Source organism: Chanodichthys erythropterus, chromosome 9 (genome assembly GCF_024489055.1).
Source record: "Chanodichthys erythropterus isolate Z2021 chromosome 9, ASM2448905v1, whole genome shotgun sequence".
NCBI lineage: Eukaryota > Metazoa > Chordata > Actinopteri > Cypriniformes > Xenocyprididae > Chanodichthys > Chanodichthys erythropterus.
In genome coordinates, this window is record NC_090229.1 from 20,686,080 (window position 1) to 20,705,206 (window position 19,127).

Genomic DNA, 19,127 nt, shown 5'->3' on the forward strand with positions numbered 1-19,127 from the left:
TAAAGCATTATGCTGTGAATGCTAATGAATCTGTCCTCTGCTATAACAGAGCCTTGCTTGAGAATGTTCAGTCATTATGTTTATGGACATGAAATATAAATTCAACCTATAATTTTTACAGATTTAGGAGTGTTATTTGTGGTTCAGGCTAAGTGATTTTGAATTTTTTGAAACATGAGTTTATGCATATCAAAACTACAGCAGAGAATATCAGACAGACATGCCTCATGTACTAACCATATATTGCACTCCATGTTTGTAAGAAATTCAGACTGTTGTGATACAGTGTTTTTCAGGGTGGTCTTTACTGGATGTTTAAATCACTTTAAATCACCTACAGTATGTTTAAATCACCTTATCATTCCCTTATCCCTCATAAACTGTCTCCTTCATTTCTGCAGGGCCAGGGTGTTGTAACACCCTTCTGGTGATTCATTTATTTATGCATTTCTCATCTGCCTCATCTTGTTTAATTATTCATGGAAAACACAATTAGCTGAGGGAACGACTGCAGAGCAGCCTTCAAGAATACAGTGCAAAGACGACAGGCTTCTGTAGTCCTCTTCTCTTCTCTTCTCTTCTCTTCTCTTCTCTTCTCTTCTCTTCTCTTCTCTTCTCTTCTCTTCTCTTCTCTTCTCTTCTCTTCTCCTTCTCCTTCTCCTTCTCCTTCTCCTTCTCCTTCTCCTTCTCCTTCTCCTTCTCCTTCACTTCACTTCATCTTCTCTTCACCTAAATTCAATTGCTTTTTATTATTTTTAGATAAAATAATGAACACTCAAATAACAAACTGTATGCAAACATGTAAGCTACACCTAAGGTAGTTTTTGCTTTAACTTCTAAATATTTTTACTCCAGTTTGTGGTTGAAATGTAATCATTTCTACACAGTGGTTGTCATTTTCATGACAGATTTATATAAACATACATTAATCAAGACATCACTAACAGATTAAGTAAAATATAATGAATATATAGGCTAATACAGTGCATATATTAAGCGAAAGAGTTCATTTCTCTAGCGAACTAACAAGCTGTGGACACTGGCTTTTCTGAGGTAAATGCTACATGACATATTGTTTACAAGCTTTCATTGATGTCTTTCTGCCCTTGAAACACTGATTGAGCGATTACAAGAGTATTGACTGTTTCAGTAAGTTGTTCTGTATCTTTCAACATACCTTCAGATGTTCATTCATGTTTATTCTGTAACTAGTATTAAAGAGGAAGAGATGATCCCGTTCACTTGCGCTCCGTACTTCATCACAGCAACTGTTAGTGTTAGCAAGTGAACATTTTGTCTTCAAGCTGATGTGTTAAAATGGTAAGCGTAAGGATTTGAACGAGTCTGACAAATTGTGATGTCTAGATGACTGGGTCAGAGCATCTCCAAAACTGCAGCTCTTGTGGGGTGTTCCCGGTTTGCAGTGGTCAGTATCTATCAAAAGTGGTCCAAGGAAGGAGCAGTGGTGAACTGGCGACAGGGTCATGGGCGGCCAAGGCTCATTGATGCATGTGGGGAAGGCTGGCCAATGTGGTCCTATCCAGAACAGATGAGCTATTGTAGCTCAAATTGCTTAAGAATTAATACTTGTTCTGATAGAACGATGTCAGAATACACAGTGCATTGCAGTGTGTTGCGTATGGGATGGCATAGCCGCAGACCAGCCAGGGTGCCCATGCTGACCCCTTTCCACTGCCGAAAGCGCCAACACTGGGCACGTGAGCATTAGAACTGGACCACGGAGCAATGGGAGAAGGTGGCCTGGTCTGATGAATCATGTTTTCTTTTACATCATGTGGTTGGCTGGGTGCGTGTGCGTCGCTTACCTGGGGAACACATGGCAGGACACATGGCACAACAATGAGTTTGAGGTGTTGACTTGTCCTCCAAATTCTCCAGATCTCAATCCAATCGAACATCTGTGGGATGTGCTGAACAAACAAGTCCGAACCATGAACACCCCACCTCGCAACTTACAGGACTTAAAAGGATCTGCTGCTAACATCTTGGTGCCAGATACCACAACACACCTCCAGGGGTCTAGTGGAGTCCATGCCTTGAAAAACAAGTGGGACCAACACAATATTAGGAAGGTGGTCATAATGTTATGCCTGATCGGTGTATATACTTGTATATATTTTATATATTTTAGTTTAGTCATTTCGTTTAGTTTTTTTCTTAAATGCTTTACTTTCATTTCCTCCCTTCCTTCTTGTTTCCTTTTCACTCCTCCTTTTCCTTTCCACTGCCATTAGATTCTGAAACGTTCACTCACCCTCTCTAATTCCAAACTCTGATTTACGTTTCTTATGTAAAACTAACAATGGACACATCCTTACAGAGACAATAGAAGATGAAGAGGAGCTTTTATCATAGTGATTCGAAGGCCTGCTGCTTTTTAAGAGGATGTTACACAAGGAATGTTTTGAAATGGGAATGTTTATGGTTGCACAGTAATTCAAATATAACACAGAGAGCTGGAGCCAAACTGGTACATTAACATAGAAATCACAGTTTGCAGTAATGCATATGTTCAGGTGGATGAATGACTGTCATTAAAGTGACATCCCAGGAATGAGCTCAGAGCCTTGAACTCATGAATATGAATATTCCTGAATATTTATTACCTGTGTAGTCTTCATTTGCACTTACACACACACATATACACATACATATACATAGTAGCATAGATACCAGTGTTGGGGAGTAGTTAACTACATGTAGCGGCGATACTAGTTTAACTACATTTTTCAGTAGCTTGTATGTAGTTCAGCTACTTTTAAAACAGTGTAGCTTTTCCAGTAGTTAACTACATTTTCAAGCAAGTATCGGTGTAGCGCGACCAAAAGCTACAAGCTACATTCCGTTTTGTGTTGCGTTCTGACGAGCCTAATTCATAAAGCAGCACAACGTCTTCAGATCACAAACTAAAATCGTGCATTACTGCCATCTATTGTTATGTAACGCATCTTGCGGCTTTATAAGTTCATCAGCAGTTACATAAGATTACTAACGCGGTGTTTTGAGTCATTGCATTGGCAAAGTATCCGTCAACTGAACAGAAAACAACAACATAGCTCAGTGCGCTGATCTAATAAAATCGGTTGCTCGGGTATAAGAATATTCACGCGAGAAGCATATGATTCGCGTAGTGAGACATTTAAGATGTTGTCATTTTACAAATAATTGGAATAGAATTTCAAAAATATTTATACAAAAATTCTAATATTTTTCTAGTCTGCATTTATGCTTATTTTTATTATTGCATATTTTTGTCCCGTGTTATGGTTATGGCAGCGATTTTGAGCATGAATTCTGCATTTCTATGTAGGCTAGAAATTACTTCTGAAACTGTGCAACTGGTCGTCGGTCCTCTCGCATGAAAAACAAAACTTATAATACATTCAGAATTTTAATATATATAAAGCGTGCAAAGAGAGTCAGTGTGAGATATAGGAATATTGACATTTGAGTAGCCTATATATATTTGAGTATTGTATTTTTTTATATAGTTTACAAAATAAAACACTATGCTTTGAAGTCATAATTGTAGTGCATTGCTTTGTTTAAACCCCAAACATCTTACTTAAACATTCTTCATTAACAGTTATCCAGTTATTTGTAATATGCTTGTCATTAAAAAAAAAATAAAAAAATTAAAGTAGTTTCAATGTAGCTAGCTACTTTTTGATAGTAACTTGTAGTGTAGCTAACTACTTTTTCAAAAGGGTAGCTTGACTGTAGTTTAACTACTTTAATTCATGAGCAGCTTGTAGCTTGTCAAACTACAGTTTCTGAGTAGCTTCCCCAACACTGATAGATACTTAGCCTCTCAAAATATCACCTCTTCTAGTTTTTCCTTTGGCTGCAGAGTCACAAGAATGGTGAAGTTAATGGATGTAGACTTGTCTGTGGCTGCACTGTGACAACTTTTTCATTCCCATGTAGCTGTTCTCTCTCTCTTTTTGTGTAGTTTGGGAGAACTGAAGTCATCGATAACACCCTGAACCCAGACTTTGTGAGAAAGTACATCCTGGACTATTTCTTTGAGGAGAAACAGAATCTTCGGTTTGACATGTAAGTTATTCCCTTTGATGCTGACACACAGGAATCTGCCCGACTCTCCGATGTGCTGTCCCACTCCGGGCTTTCTGCTCTCACTCTATCTGTTTGTCTCTCCCTCTCCCAGTGTGTCTTTCTCTGTAATTATTGATGCTGCCTCTTCTCTTGACTGTCATGTGTAAGGGGCTGGATCAGTGAAAGGGTGATAAATATTTCAGATGAGTTTTATCCTCAATCTTTACGCAGCGGTTCTAAAGCAAATGTGTGGCACGGGATCCGAGATGATTTACAATGTGTTCCTCCCTTCCCTGCACCCGACTGTCCATCTTGCTATCATTCACCACCTTAAATGGGGTTTGCTGAGTTGAAAAGAGGCCCCTGCAGTGCAGGCTGGACTTAATTGGAGAGTTCAGTGTGCCGTCAGCGAGAAACCTTTCACGTTTGTGCCAACTCTCGCTTATACCAATGCAAATATTCTCTGAGCCAACCAGCTGTGCCTCAGAACAAGAATTTAAATGCAGTCTAACGGTGATCTGATTTAGGGTGAAATGTATAATTTCTTCACCAGTAGTGAAATGTAATTACAAAAATAATTAATCACAATAAAAAAATTATCATGGCAATCAGATGCAAATTCAAGTTTTGATTTGTTAAAGTCACGATGCAACGGAACTAGCGACAAATATTTTCTTCCATATAGTTATGTACAGCCGAGTGTGACAAATTATTCTAAAATAAAAAACTAGGATGGGCACTTGATACTATGCATTGATTATTGATTGAATTTTGAGGTGTGGGGCATTACACTTAAGCAACGGCAGATGAACATGAGCTTGCAGAGGCGGACAAAATGATTGGATAAGTCTGGCATACGTCATCAGAGAGAAGTATGTCATTTTTCACTGGAAGGTGTCCAGTTATGACATTCTCTACAAGAAATCAAAATATTATCATTATCATTAGTCCATTCCAAAACAAATAATGTTAGGATGGTTGATCATTCTTCTTCATAACACATAACAAGAGAAAATGGGCCAGGCTATCATCTAACAATACTGACTGAAGCTGTTCTCTTGGATTTCAGATATGACATTGACTCCAAAAGTCCTGATCTGGCCAAACATGTGAGTATATTTTAACACTTTGTATGTGCTTTTTTGTGTCTGTATATATGTATGTGCATGTGTATTTGCTTGGATGTATATGAAAGTTCCTTGTGTTCATTGGCAATTGCACTCATATTTTTTACATGCATGCTTCTTCATTCTGCGGTTGGTTTTATGCAATCTAAAATTATTGAAAATTGTGTCATATTTTGTATCATTATCAAAGCTGTGCAAAACTGAAGAAGTAAAGTTCTCTTTCTGGCTCTCTAATAAAACTCTCCCTTTGGCTCAAAGTAGCACACTGTATTCTGCAGTGTGCTTAAATTTTGGAAACACACAAATACAGGAATACAGACTATTAAACTGATTAAAGTCAAGCTAAAATATACACTACCCAGCCAAAAATGAATGAATGGATCATTATTACAGTGATTATTATTTTTCTAGCATGTTATATGTTTGGCAACGGTTCTTTTAACCCTAAAAGACGGAGTGTGTAGCTTTTCATTTCTTAAACAACTATGTATTAAGATGTATTATGACCATATTCCAGGATGACAATGTCAAGATTGTGAAAGAATGGTTGGGAAGAATAATTTCCACACATTGGCACTGACCTTAACCTCAGTGTAAGTTTTTGGGATGTGCTGGAGGAGACTTTACAGAGTGCTCACCTCTTGCATTGTCAATACAAGATCTTGACCAAAAAATGATGCACTGCTCTATGGAAATAAATGTTGTGATGTTATTTCCATCAAGAGGTACATCAATATTTGGTCAAGATCTTGTATTGACAATGCAAGAGGTGAGCACTCTGTAAAGTCTATTCCAGCACATCCCAAAAACGTTCAATGAAATTAAGGACTGGACAAATTTATTCTTCATGCACCCTTCCAACAATTCTTTCACAATTTGAGCCTGATGAATCTTCACATTGTCATCCTGGAATATGGCCAGGATACATGTTAATCCATGGTTGTTTAAGAATTGAAAAGCTATACATTCCATCTTTTAGGGTTAAAAGAACCGTTGCCAAACATATAACATGCTAGAAAAATAATAATCACTGTAATAATGATCCGTCCATAGACTCTTAAGTATTTGCCTATTAAAATCCAAACAGCGACTTTTTTTTTTGGCCGGGCAGTGTATAATGAATTGAGGGATCAATTCACAAAACACTTGCACCACTTTTCATTCACAGTCATTGTGATTCTTTTTAGCAGAAACAAGCTTTCTTTCTTGAGTTGCATAATTATTAAAAACTGTACCAAAACTATGCAGACAATAAACAAGTGGGGGCAGTTTATGGAAGTATGGTTTTGCATAGAACCAACTGAATGTTTTGTATGGGTTTGTGTGTCTGTACATTTTCATTTTAAGTGAAATTCAGATTCATGATTCGGTTCTTACTCGTTTTTTTTTCTTTTGTTTTGTAAACCATGGTCATCATGGGTGTTTTCCCCTTTCTCTCTTCTCCAAGATCCTTTCTCACTATTCTCTAACTCTCTTTTTTTCTCTCCTATCCTCTTCGACCTGACTTCTTCAATTCGTTTGTTTTTTTGTTTGTTTTTTTTGTCTTTTCTGTTACATGATATGCTCTGTTGTTATTGATATATATGCGGCCTCACCTCCCTCCTGGAAGCCCTCCGATTTCAACGTACGTCTCTGCCTTGCACTCCTAGAATTTTCTCTTTACCGGTACAACTCATTTATACACAGTACCACCCTGACTCACTTTGCTCTCTCTTCTTTATTTCCTGCATCCTGCCTCTTCTGGTCTGTCTTTTGTTCGGGCCGCACTTCTGTAGGATTTCCTAGGTCAGACCTTCTGCACTCTGGGTGAGATAGTGGGTTCACCAGGCAGTCATCTGGAAAAGCCTCTGGGGTAAGAAGTTAATGCACTGTTCTATAATATAAGCCATACTTACCTCCTCAATCAGAATGGGATGTATTCAAAGTTAAAGAAACTGTATGGGCTCAACATTTGTGCCTGAAACCATCTCAGACAGATTACTAGCCACAGGAAACAAAGAAATAACTTTCCGTGGAGATGTTCTTAAGTGTATCACCTTCATTCCTATTTGCTGCTTATCGATCTACACTGTAAAAAGGGGAATTACATTGGTGTTTTTGAGCCACATATACTAAGAAATTACTTACACATACAGTACTGTGCAAAAGTCTTAGGCATGTTAGTATTTTCATGCAAAAAAATTGTTTTAAGCTACTTATTTATATCTTTTGCTGTAGTGTCAGTGAGAAGTATCAGTTTACATTTCCAAACATTCCTTTTGCCATTAATTGTATTAATTCAGTGAGATTTTTGTATGCATAAGCAGTCTGACAACAGCCAGTATGCTCCACACAGAGGTCTGATCTCACCATTATCGAGTCCATCTGTGATTACATAAAGAAACAGAAAAAACTGAGACAGACTAAATCCAGAAGAACTGCAGCAATGTCTCCAATATGCTTGAAGAAACCTTACCTGAAAAAAAAAAAAAAAAAAGAGCAAGAATCAGATTTAGGGTGAAACGTATCATTCCTTCACCAGTAGCGAAATGTAACTGCACATACGATTTAGGATACCTTGATGAATAGAATTATTAAAAAATATCTTTCACTATCACTTTTCATCAATTTAACCCTCAGGGGTCTGAGGCTGATTTGGGGCCTGGAGAAGTTTTGACATGCCCTGACATTTGTGCTTTTTTCAGTTGTTCATAAACATATTAATGGAAAAAGTGTCATTACACTGTATTCAGCACAAACTAGGCTACAGTAATATGTAAGGAACATGTATGTACATGTTTGTATTTTTGAAGGAATAACGTTTATGCGTGGTTATTGAAAAAACAAAAAACTTAAGTCACTGAAATAAAGCCAAAAAATATCTATTAAATCTGTGTTCACAAGACTTCTTGATATTGGAGGTTGTAGACTAGAGTTTTTGCTTCAAAATTATGTAAAAATTATCATTCCTACTCCTTCATATAAAACAATAGAGATATTAAAATTTTCTAAAACATCTTTGGTCAAGAAACACAGTATGCGTGGAGGCGTGAATAATCATGAATAATGGGTGATTCTCACCTGAGAAGACAAAAGTATCACATAAAGAGCTCTAATGACCTGCATAAATAATGAGGCCTTTTAGTCAGATAGGTTGTGAAAAAACCCTCTGTTGATCATGTCTCAAGCTCATCATAATGTAAATCAAACATACAGAAAAAACAGCAATACTGTGAAATATTATTACAATTTAAAATAATGGTATTCTATTATTAAAATATAATGCATTTCTATGATACAAAGTGTCTGAACAGTTATGTTACCTCTATGGCATTTCATATAGGCTTTAAGCTTAAAAGCATGCACATTTGGAGAAATATTGATGGATTCTCATGTTTATGTCAATTTTCTATACAGAGGACTATTTATTCATTATTTATTGTCATCACTGTGAACGCTGGATACTGTTTTCAATTCATACTTGCAGCCGGAGGGCGCTCTGTGCACTTTTAGTCCACAAATGCCAATGCTAAAGAAGAATAGGCAATCCAGGAAATAACTGAACTAACAGAGGCCAGAGATCGCTAACTATGGCTATTCAAAACACTTTTCAAGACAATAAATACACGATTGAGACGATGTATGCATGTATTGACTGAACTTGCCTCTGAATAGCGCTCCCTCCATGGGCGTGGCCGCATTAGCGGATAATGAGCTGAATCAAGGACTTCTGACATGGCTCTCTTTTCATACAGATTACATAAACACAGAATGTTTGTTTTCGATTGGACTTACACGATTTAAAACCTGACATTTCAACGTTTCTTTAGACACAAGTCTAATTTTTTTGTGATTAGTATTCACTAAGTTACAGTTCATTTTCTGAGAACTATCAGATTGGACTTCGTTCAGAGGGAGACGAGAGATCACGCATCATGTTAGTTTTCTTTATTTTACAAAAAGCACAACATTTTGTTTTTACTCTGAGTGTACACAAATAAAAGAAGATATTCCACAGATTAAAATGGTGTATAGCTCTTAATTGTATGTGCAACATTGACAGAGTATTTTGAGTCTCTTTCACACTGGTTAGAAAAAAAACACGGTGATCACGCCAGCGTGACCGCCGACCCGAGGGAGTTAATGTTAAAAAAAAAAAAAAAGTTCTTACTGACCCCAGACTAAATGGTACTGTAGATATTATTCCAAATGTTGCCTTTGTACACTTTTTTTTTTTTTTTTTGGTTCAATTAGTTTCAATTAGTTATTTTGTTCTGTGGTGTTGTTGAAAGCTTAATTCGTCATTTAATGATGTTTGTCTATTCATTGAGGTCCCTTTGTGTCTATATATAAATTTTGTGCGCATTATCTCTGTTATGCAAGATGTTGTCTTCTTCAGAGGCAGATTGCAGAGTTACTTCATATTAGCTGTTTAAAATCCTGATAAACTGCTTGTGATAATTTGTTGAACAAAAAATCTAGTTTTTGCTTTGACAATAATTTGAGGAAGACATTTTGATTGATGGAAAAATACATTAAATGAATACATTCAAATTAGCCAGACAAAGTAGTATTACTGGCAACAATTATTACTCTTTTTTTTTTACAGTTTTAGTGCATCTGCTCCATATTTCATTTCACAACTGAGTTATCATAGATTATTTGGTGCTAAACTATAGTATGTGTGCAAGTGCCAAAGCTTGTTTGACCAGTGAATGACCAGAATGACTCCATATTTTGCTACTTAGGCCATAAACAAATGATACATTTCTTCTTAATTAACTTTATATTTGTATGAAGCACACAGGCCTTGTATATTTTGACTTTGACCAAGCAGCTATCATGCACTCCAGTTGTTCAGATCTTGCTGAAATGGGCCATAGCCTGGTGTTCTGGTGTAGTTTAATGCGTTATAGCTGTGGAATGATGATGGATACTCCCATCTATCCCTCATCATTTATGTCTCATGTCAGTGTAGCAGATTAGGTTTGTCGGTGCAGATTGCAAATGCTAATGGAACACAACTAGACTTCCATGCTGCATTTACTCCTAAAGACTTCGACATGCAACCCTAGAGGTGGAGGTTTCTTCAACTACTGGCATTGATATTGTAGAAGAAAAAAAACACACTTTTGACATTTTAATTATTTGTGGGACAAATGTCTTTTGTTTTGTTAAGGCTGCTTTTATGGCTAGCATTTTATGTTCCCTAAAATACAATTCAATTACACTTTCAAACTTTTTACATAGTTTGAAAATCACAGATATATATATATATAAAAAACTGATTTTTTTATCTTGATTTTACTTCAAGCAAGTCATTTGTTAAGTAAACTAAAGATCATTTGATAATTTTTGTACATATTGTTGGTGGTGATGGAAATGATGAAGAGGACAGTTGTAATTGGTGTAAAAATGGCAAAAAATAATTTTGATTATTTCATGTTTTTGTGTAGCTTATCATAGTTTTAATAATTCATATCGTTTACTGTAACTATGTGGGCGTCATTCAGACAAAATCTAATATTAGTAGTGGCGTGCAGTGGTGTTCTGAAATGAGTAGGCGAAGTCCTCAAAGTTTTTTAAATGTTTATGTAAATTCATGTCCTATTTACACTTAATGTTGTCATATTTCTGGTTAAATATTACATCAAAAAAAGAAAAAAAACATACAATTCTATTTTGTATTTTTACATTAATATTCTGTTTATTAAAACCAAGTATAAATATAATCAATTTAGTTTCTTTAAGGATTTTTACATCTATTCCAAAATAATAACTAAAGGCACTAACAATTTATATAATAGACTATATTTTATTTGTGAACTGATGTTCAGATGTACTTTTTAAAGGGTTAGTTCACCCAAAAATGAAATTAATGTCATTTATTACTCACCCTCATGTCATTCCACACCCGTAAGACCTTTGTTCATCTACCGAACACAAATTAATATATTGTTAATGAAATCTGATGGTTCAGTGAGGCCTCTATTGCCAGCAATGTTATTGTACCTCTCAAGATCCATAAAGGTACTAATAACAGCAGTGTTTTGAAATCGGCCCATATACAGGTGCTGGTCATATAATTAGAATATCATCAAAAAGTTGATTTATTTCACTAATTCCATTCAAAAAGTGAAACTTGTATATTATATTCATTCATTACACACAGACTGATATTTCAAATGTTTATTTCTTTTAATTTTGATGATTATAACTGACAACTAAGGAAAATCCCAAATTCAGTATCTCAGAAAATTAGAATATTGTGAAAAGGTTCAATATTGAAGACACCTGGTGCCACACTCTAATCAGCTAATTAACTCAAAACGCCTGCAAAGGCCTTTAAATGGTCTCTCAGTCTAGTTCTGTAGGCTACACAATCATGGGGAAGACTGCTGACTTTACAGTTGTCCAAAAGACGACCATTGACACCTTGCACAAGGAGGGCAACACAAAAGGTCATTGCAAAAGAAGCTGGCTGTTCACAGAGCTCTGTGTCCAAGCACATTAATAGAGAGGTGAAGGGAAGGAAAAGATGTGGTAGAAAAAAGTGTACAAGCAATAGGGATAACCGCACCCTGGAGAGGATTGTGAAACAAAACCCATTCAGAAATGTGGGGGAGATTCACAAAGAGTGAACTGCAGCTGGAGTCAGTGCTTCAAGAACCACTACGCACAGACGTATGCAAGACATGGGATTTTCCTTAGTTGTCAGTTATAATTATCAAAATTAAAAGAAATAAACATTTGAAATATATCAGTTTGTGTGTAATGAATGAATATAATATAAAAGTTTCACTTTTTGAATGGAATTAGTGAAATAAATCAACTTTTTGATGATAATCTAATTATATGACCAGCACCTATACTGTAGATATTGTTGAAAATTCATTATTTTGTTTTTTTTTTGGCACACATAAAGTATTCTTATCGCTTTATAATATTAATATAGAACCACTGAAGTTACATGAATGTATTCAAATATGTTTTTAGTATCTTTATGGATCTTGAGAGGTGCAGTAAAATTGCTGGCAATGGAGGCCTCACTGAGCCAATGGATTTAATAAAAAATATCTTAATTTGTGTTCCGAAGATTAATGAAGGTCTTATGGGTGTAGAACGACATGAGGGTGACTAATGAATTACATTATTTTCATTTTTGGGTGAACTAACCCTTTAATAGTCAACTAAACTTAATTTCGGATCATCAGTCATCAAGCTTAGTAAATACAGACACGAAGATGTACCTTTAATTTCACCAAGCTGATTGCTCTCTAAAACTCCCCCACAGTCATCATATTTTCAGGCCATTTCAAGTTTGAATTTGACGTGACATAAAGCGGTGATATCTAAATGGCTGAGTTGTTTACTTCATTTTTAATTAGTCTTCCCATTACTGCCATAATGTTGTTCATTCAGACCGATTTGCAAACGCGCACAAAAACAAGAGACGGGATTTATCACACGAACTAATCATATCTAATCATAACCAATCACATCCAATCATAGTGTGATGGAGGCACTGCCTCCTCAGATAGATTGAGGATCCAATGGAGCCACAAGGTTTAGTCACAAGCTCTTTTTAATACTTGTCATTGGTTAAATATTTGCAAACCACACAGACAGCCATAATGGGTGACCAATACTAATGAAACATAACAATGTAAATTAAACACAAATGTATATATAAAAATATTAGAAAATAATAATTCATATTATTATGATAATTGTCACTTAACAACAATAAATTCAATTTTAAACGTCAAAGAAAAATAAAATCTATACAAAAAATGTAAATGTTTTTGAAATAAGTGACAGTATAATTTGATCTTTATAGAACAAAAAGAAAAACTGTGTTAGTTTTAATAAGTCCCTGGGACTTAAAAGTGCAGACACATCTTCCCCCCTCCATAAGCTGGAACTGTTTTAAATCTGTGCTGGCTGAGAAAAGATAACACAAGAGAATACAATAGAGCTGAAGTTAAGGAGGTAGATGTAATGATTGCATGGTTTAGTTAGCCTTTATATACAGTACACAACTGAATGCTGTGGGTCGAGCAGACCATTATTGATCAACCTGAAACACCCACTCAATCTCATGCTGGACTGAAGCGTGTGAATTGCTTTAATTTATGGGCATTATCTGTGCAGAAAGGAGGGTACAACTTGAGATATTTGGATGTGGGGAAGAGATTTCCCAGTGATGATGAGCTGTTCTGCTCAAAGTCTGTGGGAGTTTAAGAGCTTTAGCGGGGAATTTGAGTCCCTGATCTCTGTACAGTTTTCCCAGACTCTGTTGAACTAGATGGAGACAGACATGGAAGGGTAAGGGCTGTAACAGAGAGAGACTGCATTCACACAGCAGCGGAAAACACTTGTCAGTCCTGTTTTAGAGAGCTAAATAAGATTGTGTTCGTACAGAATTCTGTTGGTTGTCAGAAGAGCAACTGGTTTCCACACTGAAGTGACTGTCTTAAATTTTCAGGACACGCAGACAAAATCTGACAGCAGGTATATTTAATATAATGAAAGGCACTGTAGCCAACAACTGCTGTCTGCATAGTCACTGACATACAATACTGTGCAAAAGTCTATATGTTTCACAAAAATATTTGTCTTGAGATAGTTATTTTTATTTTCTGCTTTAGTGTGTCAGTAGAAAATATTAATTTTAGTTTTTGTTTAAGTTTATTTTTAGTTAGCAAAATCCAGTGAAAAGCAATTGATTTGACAATTGATTTGATTAATTAAGTAATTTATAAATGAAAAGCTATTGATGCCAATGGACATATGACACTGTACATTGGCACACACGTATTGCTTTTAATCTGAAGATGTTAAAATTCCCTGATAATTTACTCACCCCCATTTCATCCAAGATGTTTGTCTTTCTTTCTTCAGTCGAAAAGAAATTAAGGTTTTTGAGGAAAACATTCCAGGATTTTTCTCCATATAGTGGACTTCAAAAGAGTTCAATGGGTTGAAGGTCCAAATTCGGTCTTTTATATGCATTATTATGCAAAAATATGGGGAAAGTTCTCTGCTTGAAAGACCCATAACTGGCAGATCAACATGCTACTACTTTTCTCTCCAATACAATAAGAATAGTTGACTAGTGTCAAGTTAATTAAATGAACTGAAATAGGTAGTAGTAGGTGAATTGAGACGTAGCAATTGACGTTGACAAACTTTTTTTTAATAGATAATTGAAGGAAAGAGAAACTGAAGAAAAATAACTTTGTACTCTATGTGAGTGTGTGCAATTGAATCAAAAAACTAAAATTGTGGAAAAATGTCTGAGCACAGGATGGCCTGCTTTTGAACAGCCTGTCTTCTTTATTACACATAGGCAAACTCACTAATATGGTTCTCTTTCCTCACTTCAGTAATTCTCCATAGAAATAGAGCTGTCTTTGTATATCTATTGCAGGAAACAGACTGTAACGTTCACTCTATCTATACTGTGCAGCTGATATAGATGCAATCATCTCTTGAAATGTATCCATCTGTTGTGTTGAAATAAATACATCAGAGATTACAGACTTAGCAGGTGAATGCAGAGAATTGTTTGGCAATAAACAGAGTGCAAGGAAAATTTAGCCGCGGGTTGAACTGCGTTAAGACAAACTGCAAAACTAGTCTGATTAGATTTGAATTTCAGCAATGTTAATTCATCATCTCCCCTCTGCTGGCTGTGTGCTCAAAGAACACAAAACATAGCCCAGCTTTAGATTCAATTAGAGCTGTCTACACTTCAGATTGTGTTCATATATATATATGCAAAATATATAGTACATAGTACTATGCAAAAGTCTTAGGCACGTCAGTATTTTCACCCCCCAAAAAAGGTTTTAAGCCAGTTATTTATATCTTTTGCTGTAGTGTGTCGATAGGAAAAATCTTTTCACATTTCCAAACATTCATTTTGCCATTAATTATAATAATCCAGTGAGATTTTTGAATACACAAGGAGTCTGACAACAGCCGGTGCTCCACACAGTGATCTGATCTCACCATCATCGAATCCGTCTGTGACCAATAATTTCACCAGTACTGTGTATATATATATATATATATATATATATATATATATATACCATCATCAAAGTGAAATATAAACCATTCTGGAGGATTAATAAAAATTGAAAAACTAGAATTAGAGGGTTGGAAAAGTCATCATTGTCATGATTTAATAATCTTCGTAGAGCCCCCTTTTGCTTTAATTACAGCCATTAATCTTTTTGGATATGTCTGTACTAGCTTTGCACACCTAGATTGGGGGATATTTTACCCATTCTTCCTTGCAGAATTGCTCAAGTTCAGTCAAATTTACATGGTGAGCCGCAATGGACTACTCTCTTTAAGTCCATCCACAGATTTTCTGTCGGATTTAAGGGTGTACTCACTTCGTTTAGCCAGACCTGGCCCGCTTGGAAGAGGTGGGCCAGAGCATGGTTCAGTAGGGCTTGAGCGCGGTTCTCATGCAGTGTGAGCGCTAACCCTGCCTGAGCACGGAATGGCTACTACTTTTGTGTGCACTACTGTCATCATTATGACGGCAAACATCTTTATTACTACTTTGATACTACACTTTTCAATTCATGTAATCAATTAGAGTGTATTTGGATTCATAACGGGTCTGGTTCTCACCTTATTGATGAACAGGAATTGTAAGTTTGCGAGTAAAGCTGCAAATTCTGCCATTAATGTCAGCTGCCTTCGTAGTTCGTAATAATCTTCTGATTCGTGCAAGTGAAAATTGCTGCGCGGCATAAATAATAAATCTGTTAGGTAGTATCTTAGCAAAAGTGCATTTCTTCCTGTTTTCTTCCATACAAAAAGTTCTATTTCAAGTAAGCGTGCTCCAGCTTGGAACGTTAAGTGCAGAACGTCAAGGCAACCGTGCCTAGTGTGAGTACACCCTTATCAGGGCTCTGACTTGGCCACTCAGGAACATTCACCTTCATATCCTTAAGTAATTGCATTCTTTTAGCGGTATGTTTAGGATCATTGTCGTGTTGGAAGGTGAATGGAAGGGATGGCAGCAGGGATTCAATCCTGACCAATTGGAATATTGAGCGGAACGTCACACCACACAGTGATAACGGCTAGAGTGAGAGTGAAACCTGAGCGCTAAACACTGAGGGACGGGTCGGCATATATTTCTGGCTCATATTTTCGCCCGTTTTTTTCTCTTTCGGCCAAAAAAACGAAAATGCCATTTACTGAAATTTTGATGCATCCCTAAAATATATATATATATATATATATATATATATATATATATATATATATATATATATATATATATATATATATATATATATATGAGCAATATCACACTGTGATGGCTGTGGTGACTGATATACAGCCATATCGCACGGCTAAGAGTGTGATGTTGTGTTTATACAGCAGTTCGATGGCACGAGTGTGTAAACAAATAAAAACCACGACGGAGTGTCTTTAAAATCCTCTTTCGTGCAGCACTACTTCCTTCCGCCACGGATTCAAATCTCAAGTTGACAGTTGGACCAAGCCTCCATTACTAATTCTAAAATGTCACTAGAACTAGTAACAAAGGAATGTTCAGTCGCTTCATTGAAACTCATTGAATTTTGTACAGTATGAGAGAGTGAGAGAGAGAGAGAGAGAGAGAGAGAGAGAGCGAGCGAGAGAGAGAGAGAGAGAGAGAGAGAGAGAGAGCGAGCGAGAGAGAGAGAGAGATCGCCTGAGAGAGTATTACCTGATATATTGCATTACATTCATTCTTCAAGTCGATCTCCATAATATTATATCCATTATAAAAGTCTGTTTGAATGTCTGCTGAGGAAAGCGATCTTGTATTTGTCCTTTTTTTTACAGCTATCGGAATTTTCCATAACATCCATAACACCACAGAGCTAAAACAACTTCCTTTGCAAAAGTTCCTTTCAATTTAAAAGTCTCTTGTGACTCACTGACTCATTCTCCTGTAAAGTGTTGCCACCATCTAATGGCGTATTAATGTAACTTTCACTCAATCCATATTACGCACTAATGGACATATTTATATAAAATAATATTTATTGAACAACAAATAAACACAATTATACAGTTCAGTCAAGCGTAAAGCACTAGTTATTAAAAAAAATATATATAGGTCACCCTTTACGCTTGTTTGTGGGTTTTTACAATTATTTAACAAATGAAAAGGATTTTAAAGAGCTTGTACAAAACCTTGTAACTCCATTTGATCCTCAAACTGTCAGTCAAAGCTCATAAATCTGCCTCACCTCGTGAATGAAGTGCGCACGCAGTTTGGTCATCTTGTCTATCCAATGCAAAGGTAAATAAAGATCTGTTTGAAAAAAAAAAAAAGTAAAGCGTTTTCTTTACTCAAAAAACACTGTCTATAAAGTTTAATGTTTTACGTATTTGAAGAGCGGAGAAGAGTCTTCGTCTGATATTTCCCATCTAGTTGTAGCCAATATGCTATATAAAGGATGTAAGGTAACATTAATTATTATCAAATTTAACATAGCGCAATTCGATTTGCTCTGGAACAAATAATAGATTAATAAGACCAAAGATTGCCCGTTTTGTGTACTCAAATTGAATTATGTCTCATGTTTAGCCACTATATATGCCAGCGGTAAATCCCCAAAGCACTGGCTGAGATGAAGCAGTTCTCTGCGGTTACAGAAGCACTGATGGCTGTTGACGGCCTGGAGCTCACATCTCCGAAAACGTCAAAACAAATTGTAAAATAGGCGCTAAATATGAGTCACATATCAGGTCTAAACAACTACATTCTCGTCTAAAAAACTATTAAAACTACAGTTCGTGGTACAAGTAGTATTCTCAAAAATTACGGTGGATTTGCTCGTTTGCCATGACGGCCACTTCAAGCGGAGTGATACAAACGGTGAAAAGGTAGGGGTGCTGTTATCACTGAAATATTGCATGGCTATCAGCCAATCAGATTCGAGAACCTATATATCTCGAATCTAATATATATATATATATATATATAATAGGATTTTTTTGAGGGAGCATCAGTACCAGTTATAGCTTACTTGATGCCTTTTATTTTCTTATTTCTGCTTATTTTGCATTTTTATTGTATAGAAAAGGGCAGCTTTGACATTTGGTTTTTTGTGCTCCATTCAGTTTAAATGGGGATGATGCTTCTGGCCCATGGCATTGGGTTATTATGTCATGCTGATGGATTGGGCCTGTGCTTTATATCAGCGTTAAACAGGACTTGCATGCTTTGATTCTGGAAATGCATTATGCTGAGCTGCACTGACAAATAGAGAGGGAGGGGGCAGAAAAAGAGAGAAAGAGAGAGGGGGGGATATGGGCCAGTGAGTCTTATCTAGGCCTCAGATTCAGTACTCTGGTGGGACAACACAACCATGAGTTTCTGACTGCAGGCTGTTTGAGCTTTTTACTGAAGAAAAAAGTCTTTCAAATTTAAATGGTAACCAGACAAAATGTACAACAAACTGTGAGCTGTAGAGTGCAACAGCAGACAGGGCAGAGAAATCTTTTGGAGGAAGCTTTTGCCCTCAATGATGAGCACATTCCCAAAAATCCCTCCAAGTAAAACAAACTGCAAAAATGTGCTGTGATATTGCTCTGATCAATTTCATTGGAGAAGGGTCGGTTTAATCATAAATAATAAACTGGTTTTGTTCAAGTAATTTTTACTTAAATATAATTTTTTATTGCTTTTAAAACACAATATGTAAGAACCACAGAACATGAAGTGGTAACAGCAGGTCTGCAAAACTGCAAAAATTATATACGAGAGAATATTCAAATACCTGTCCCATCTAAATTGTAAGTGTTGATCCATCACCTTGGATGAATTAAATTGGAGTTCACACATTCAGCACAGGAATTCGTGATGGTCTAAGCCGCTCCATTTTATGCAAATACACAAACATTTACACTGTA

General features: G+C 36.1%; 1 protein-coding gene across 3 annotated transcripts in view; it reads left to right on the forward strand.

Moving 5' to 3' along the window:
* cpne5a (copine Va) overlaps window positions 1-19,127 on the forward strand; it is a 91,807-nt gene that overhangs the window by 21,785 nt on the left and 50,895 nt on the right. The window contains exons 4-7 of one of the 3 annotated variants that reach the window (XM_067393778.1): window positions 3,974-4,077; window positions 5,147-5,190; window positions 6,499-6,515; window positions 6,980-7,056. In XM_067393778.1, the coding sequence (XP_067249879.1) occupies window positions 3,974-4,077; window positions 5,147-5,190; window positions 6,499-6,515; window positions 6,980-7,056 (242 nt within the window). Of the gene's footprint in view, window positions 1-3,973; window positions 4,078-5,146; window positions 5,191-6,498; window positions 6,516-6,813; window positions 6,829-6,979; window positions 7,057-19,127 lie in introns of all 3 variants that reach the window. The other 2 variants (XM_067393780.1, XM_067393779.1) reach the window with 2 other exon arrangements.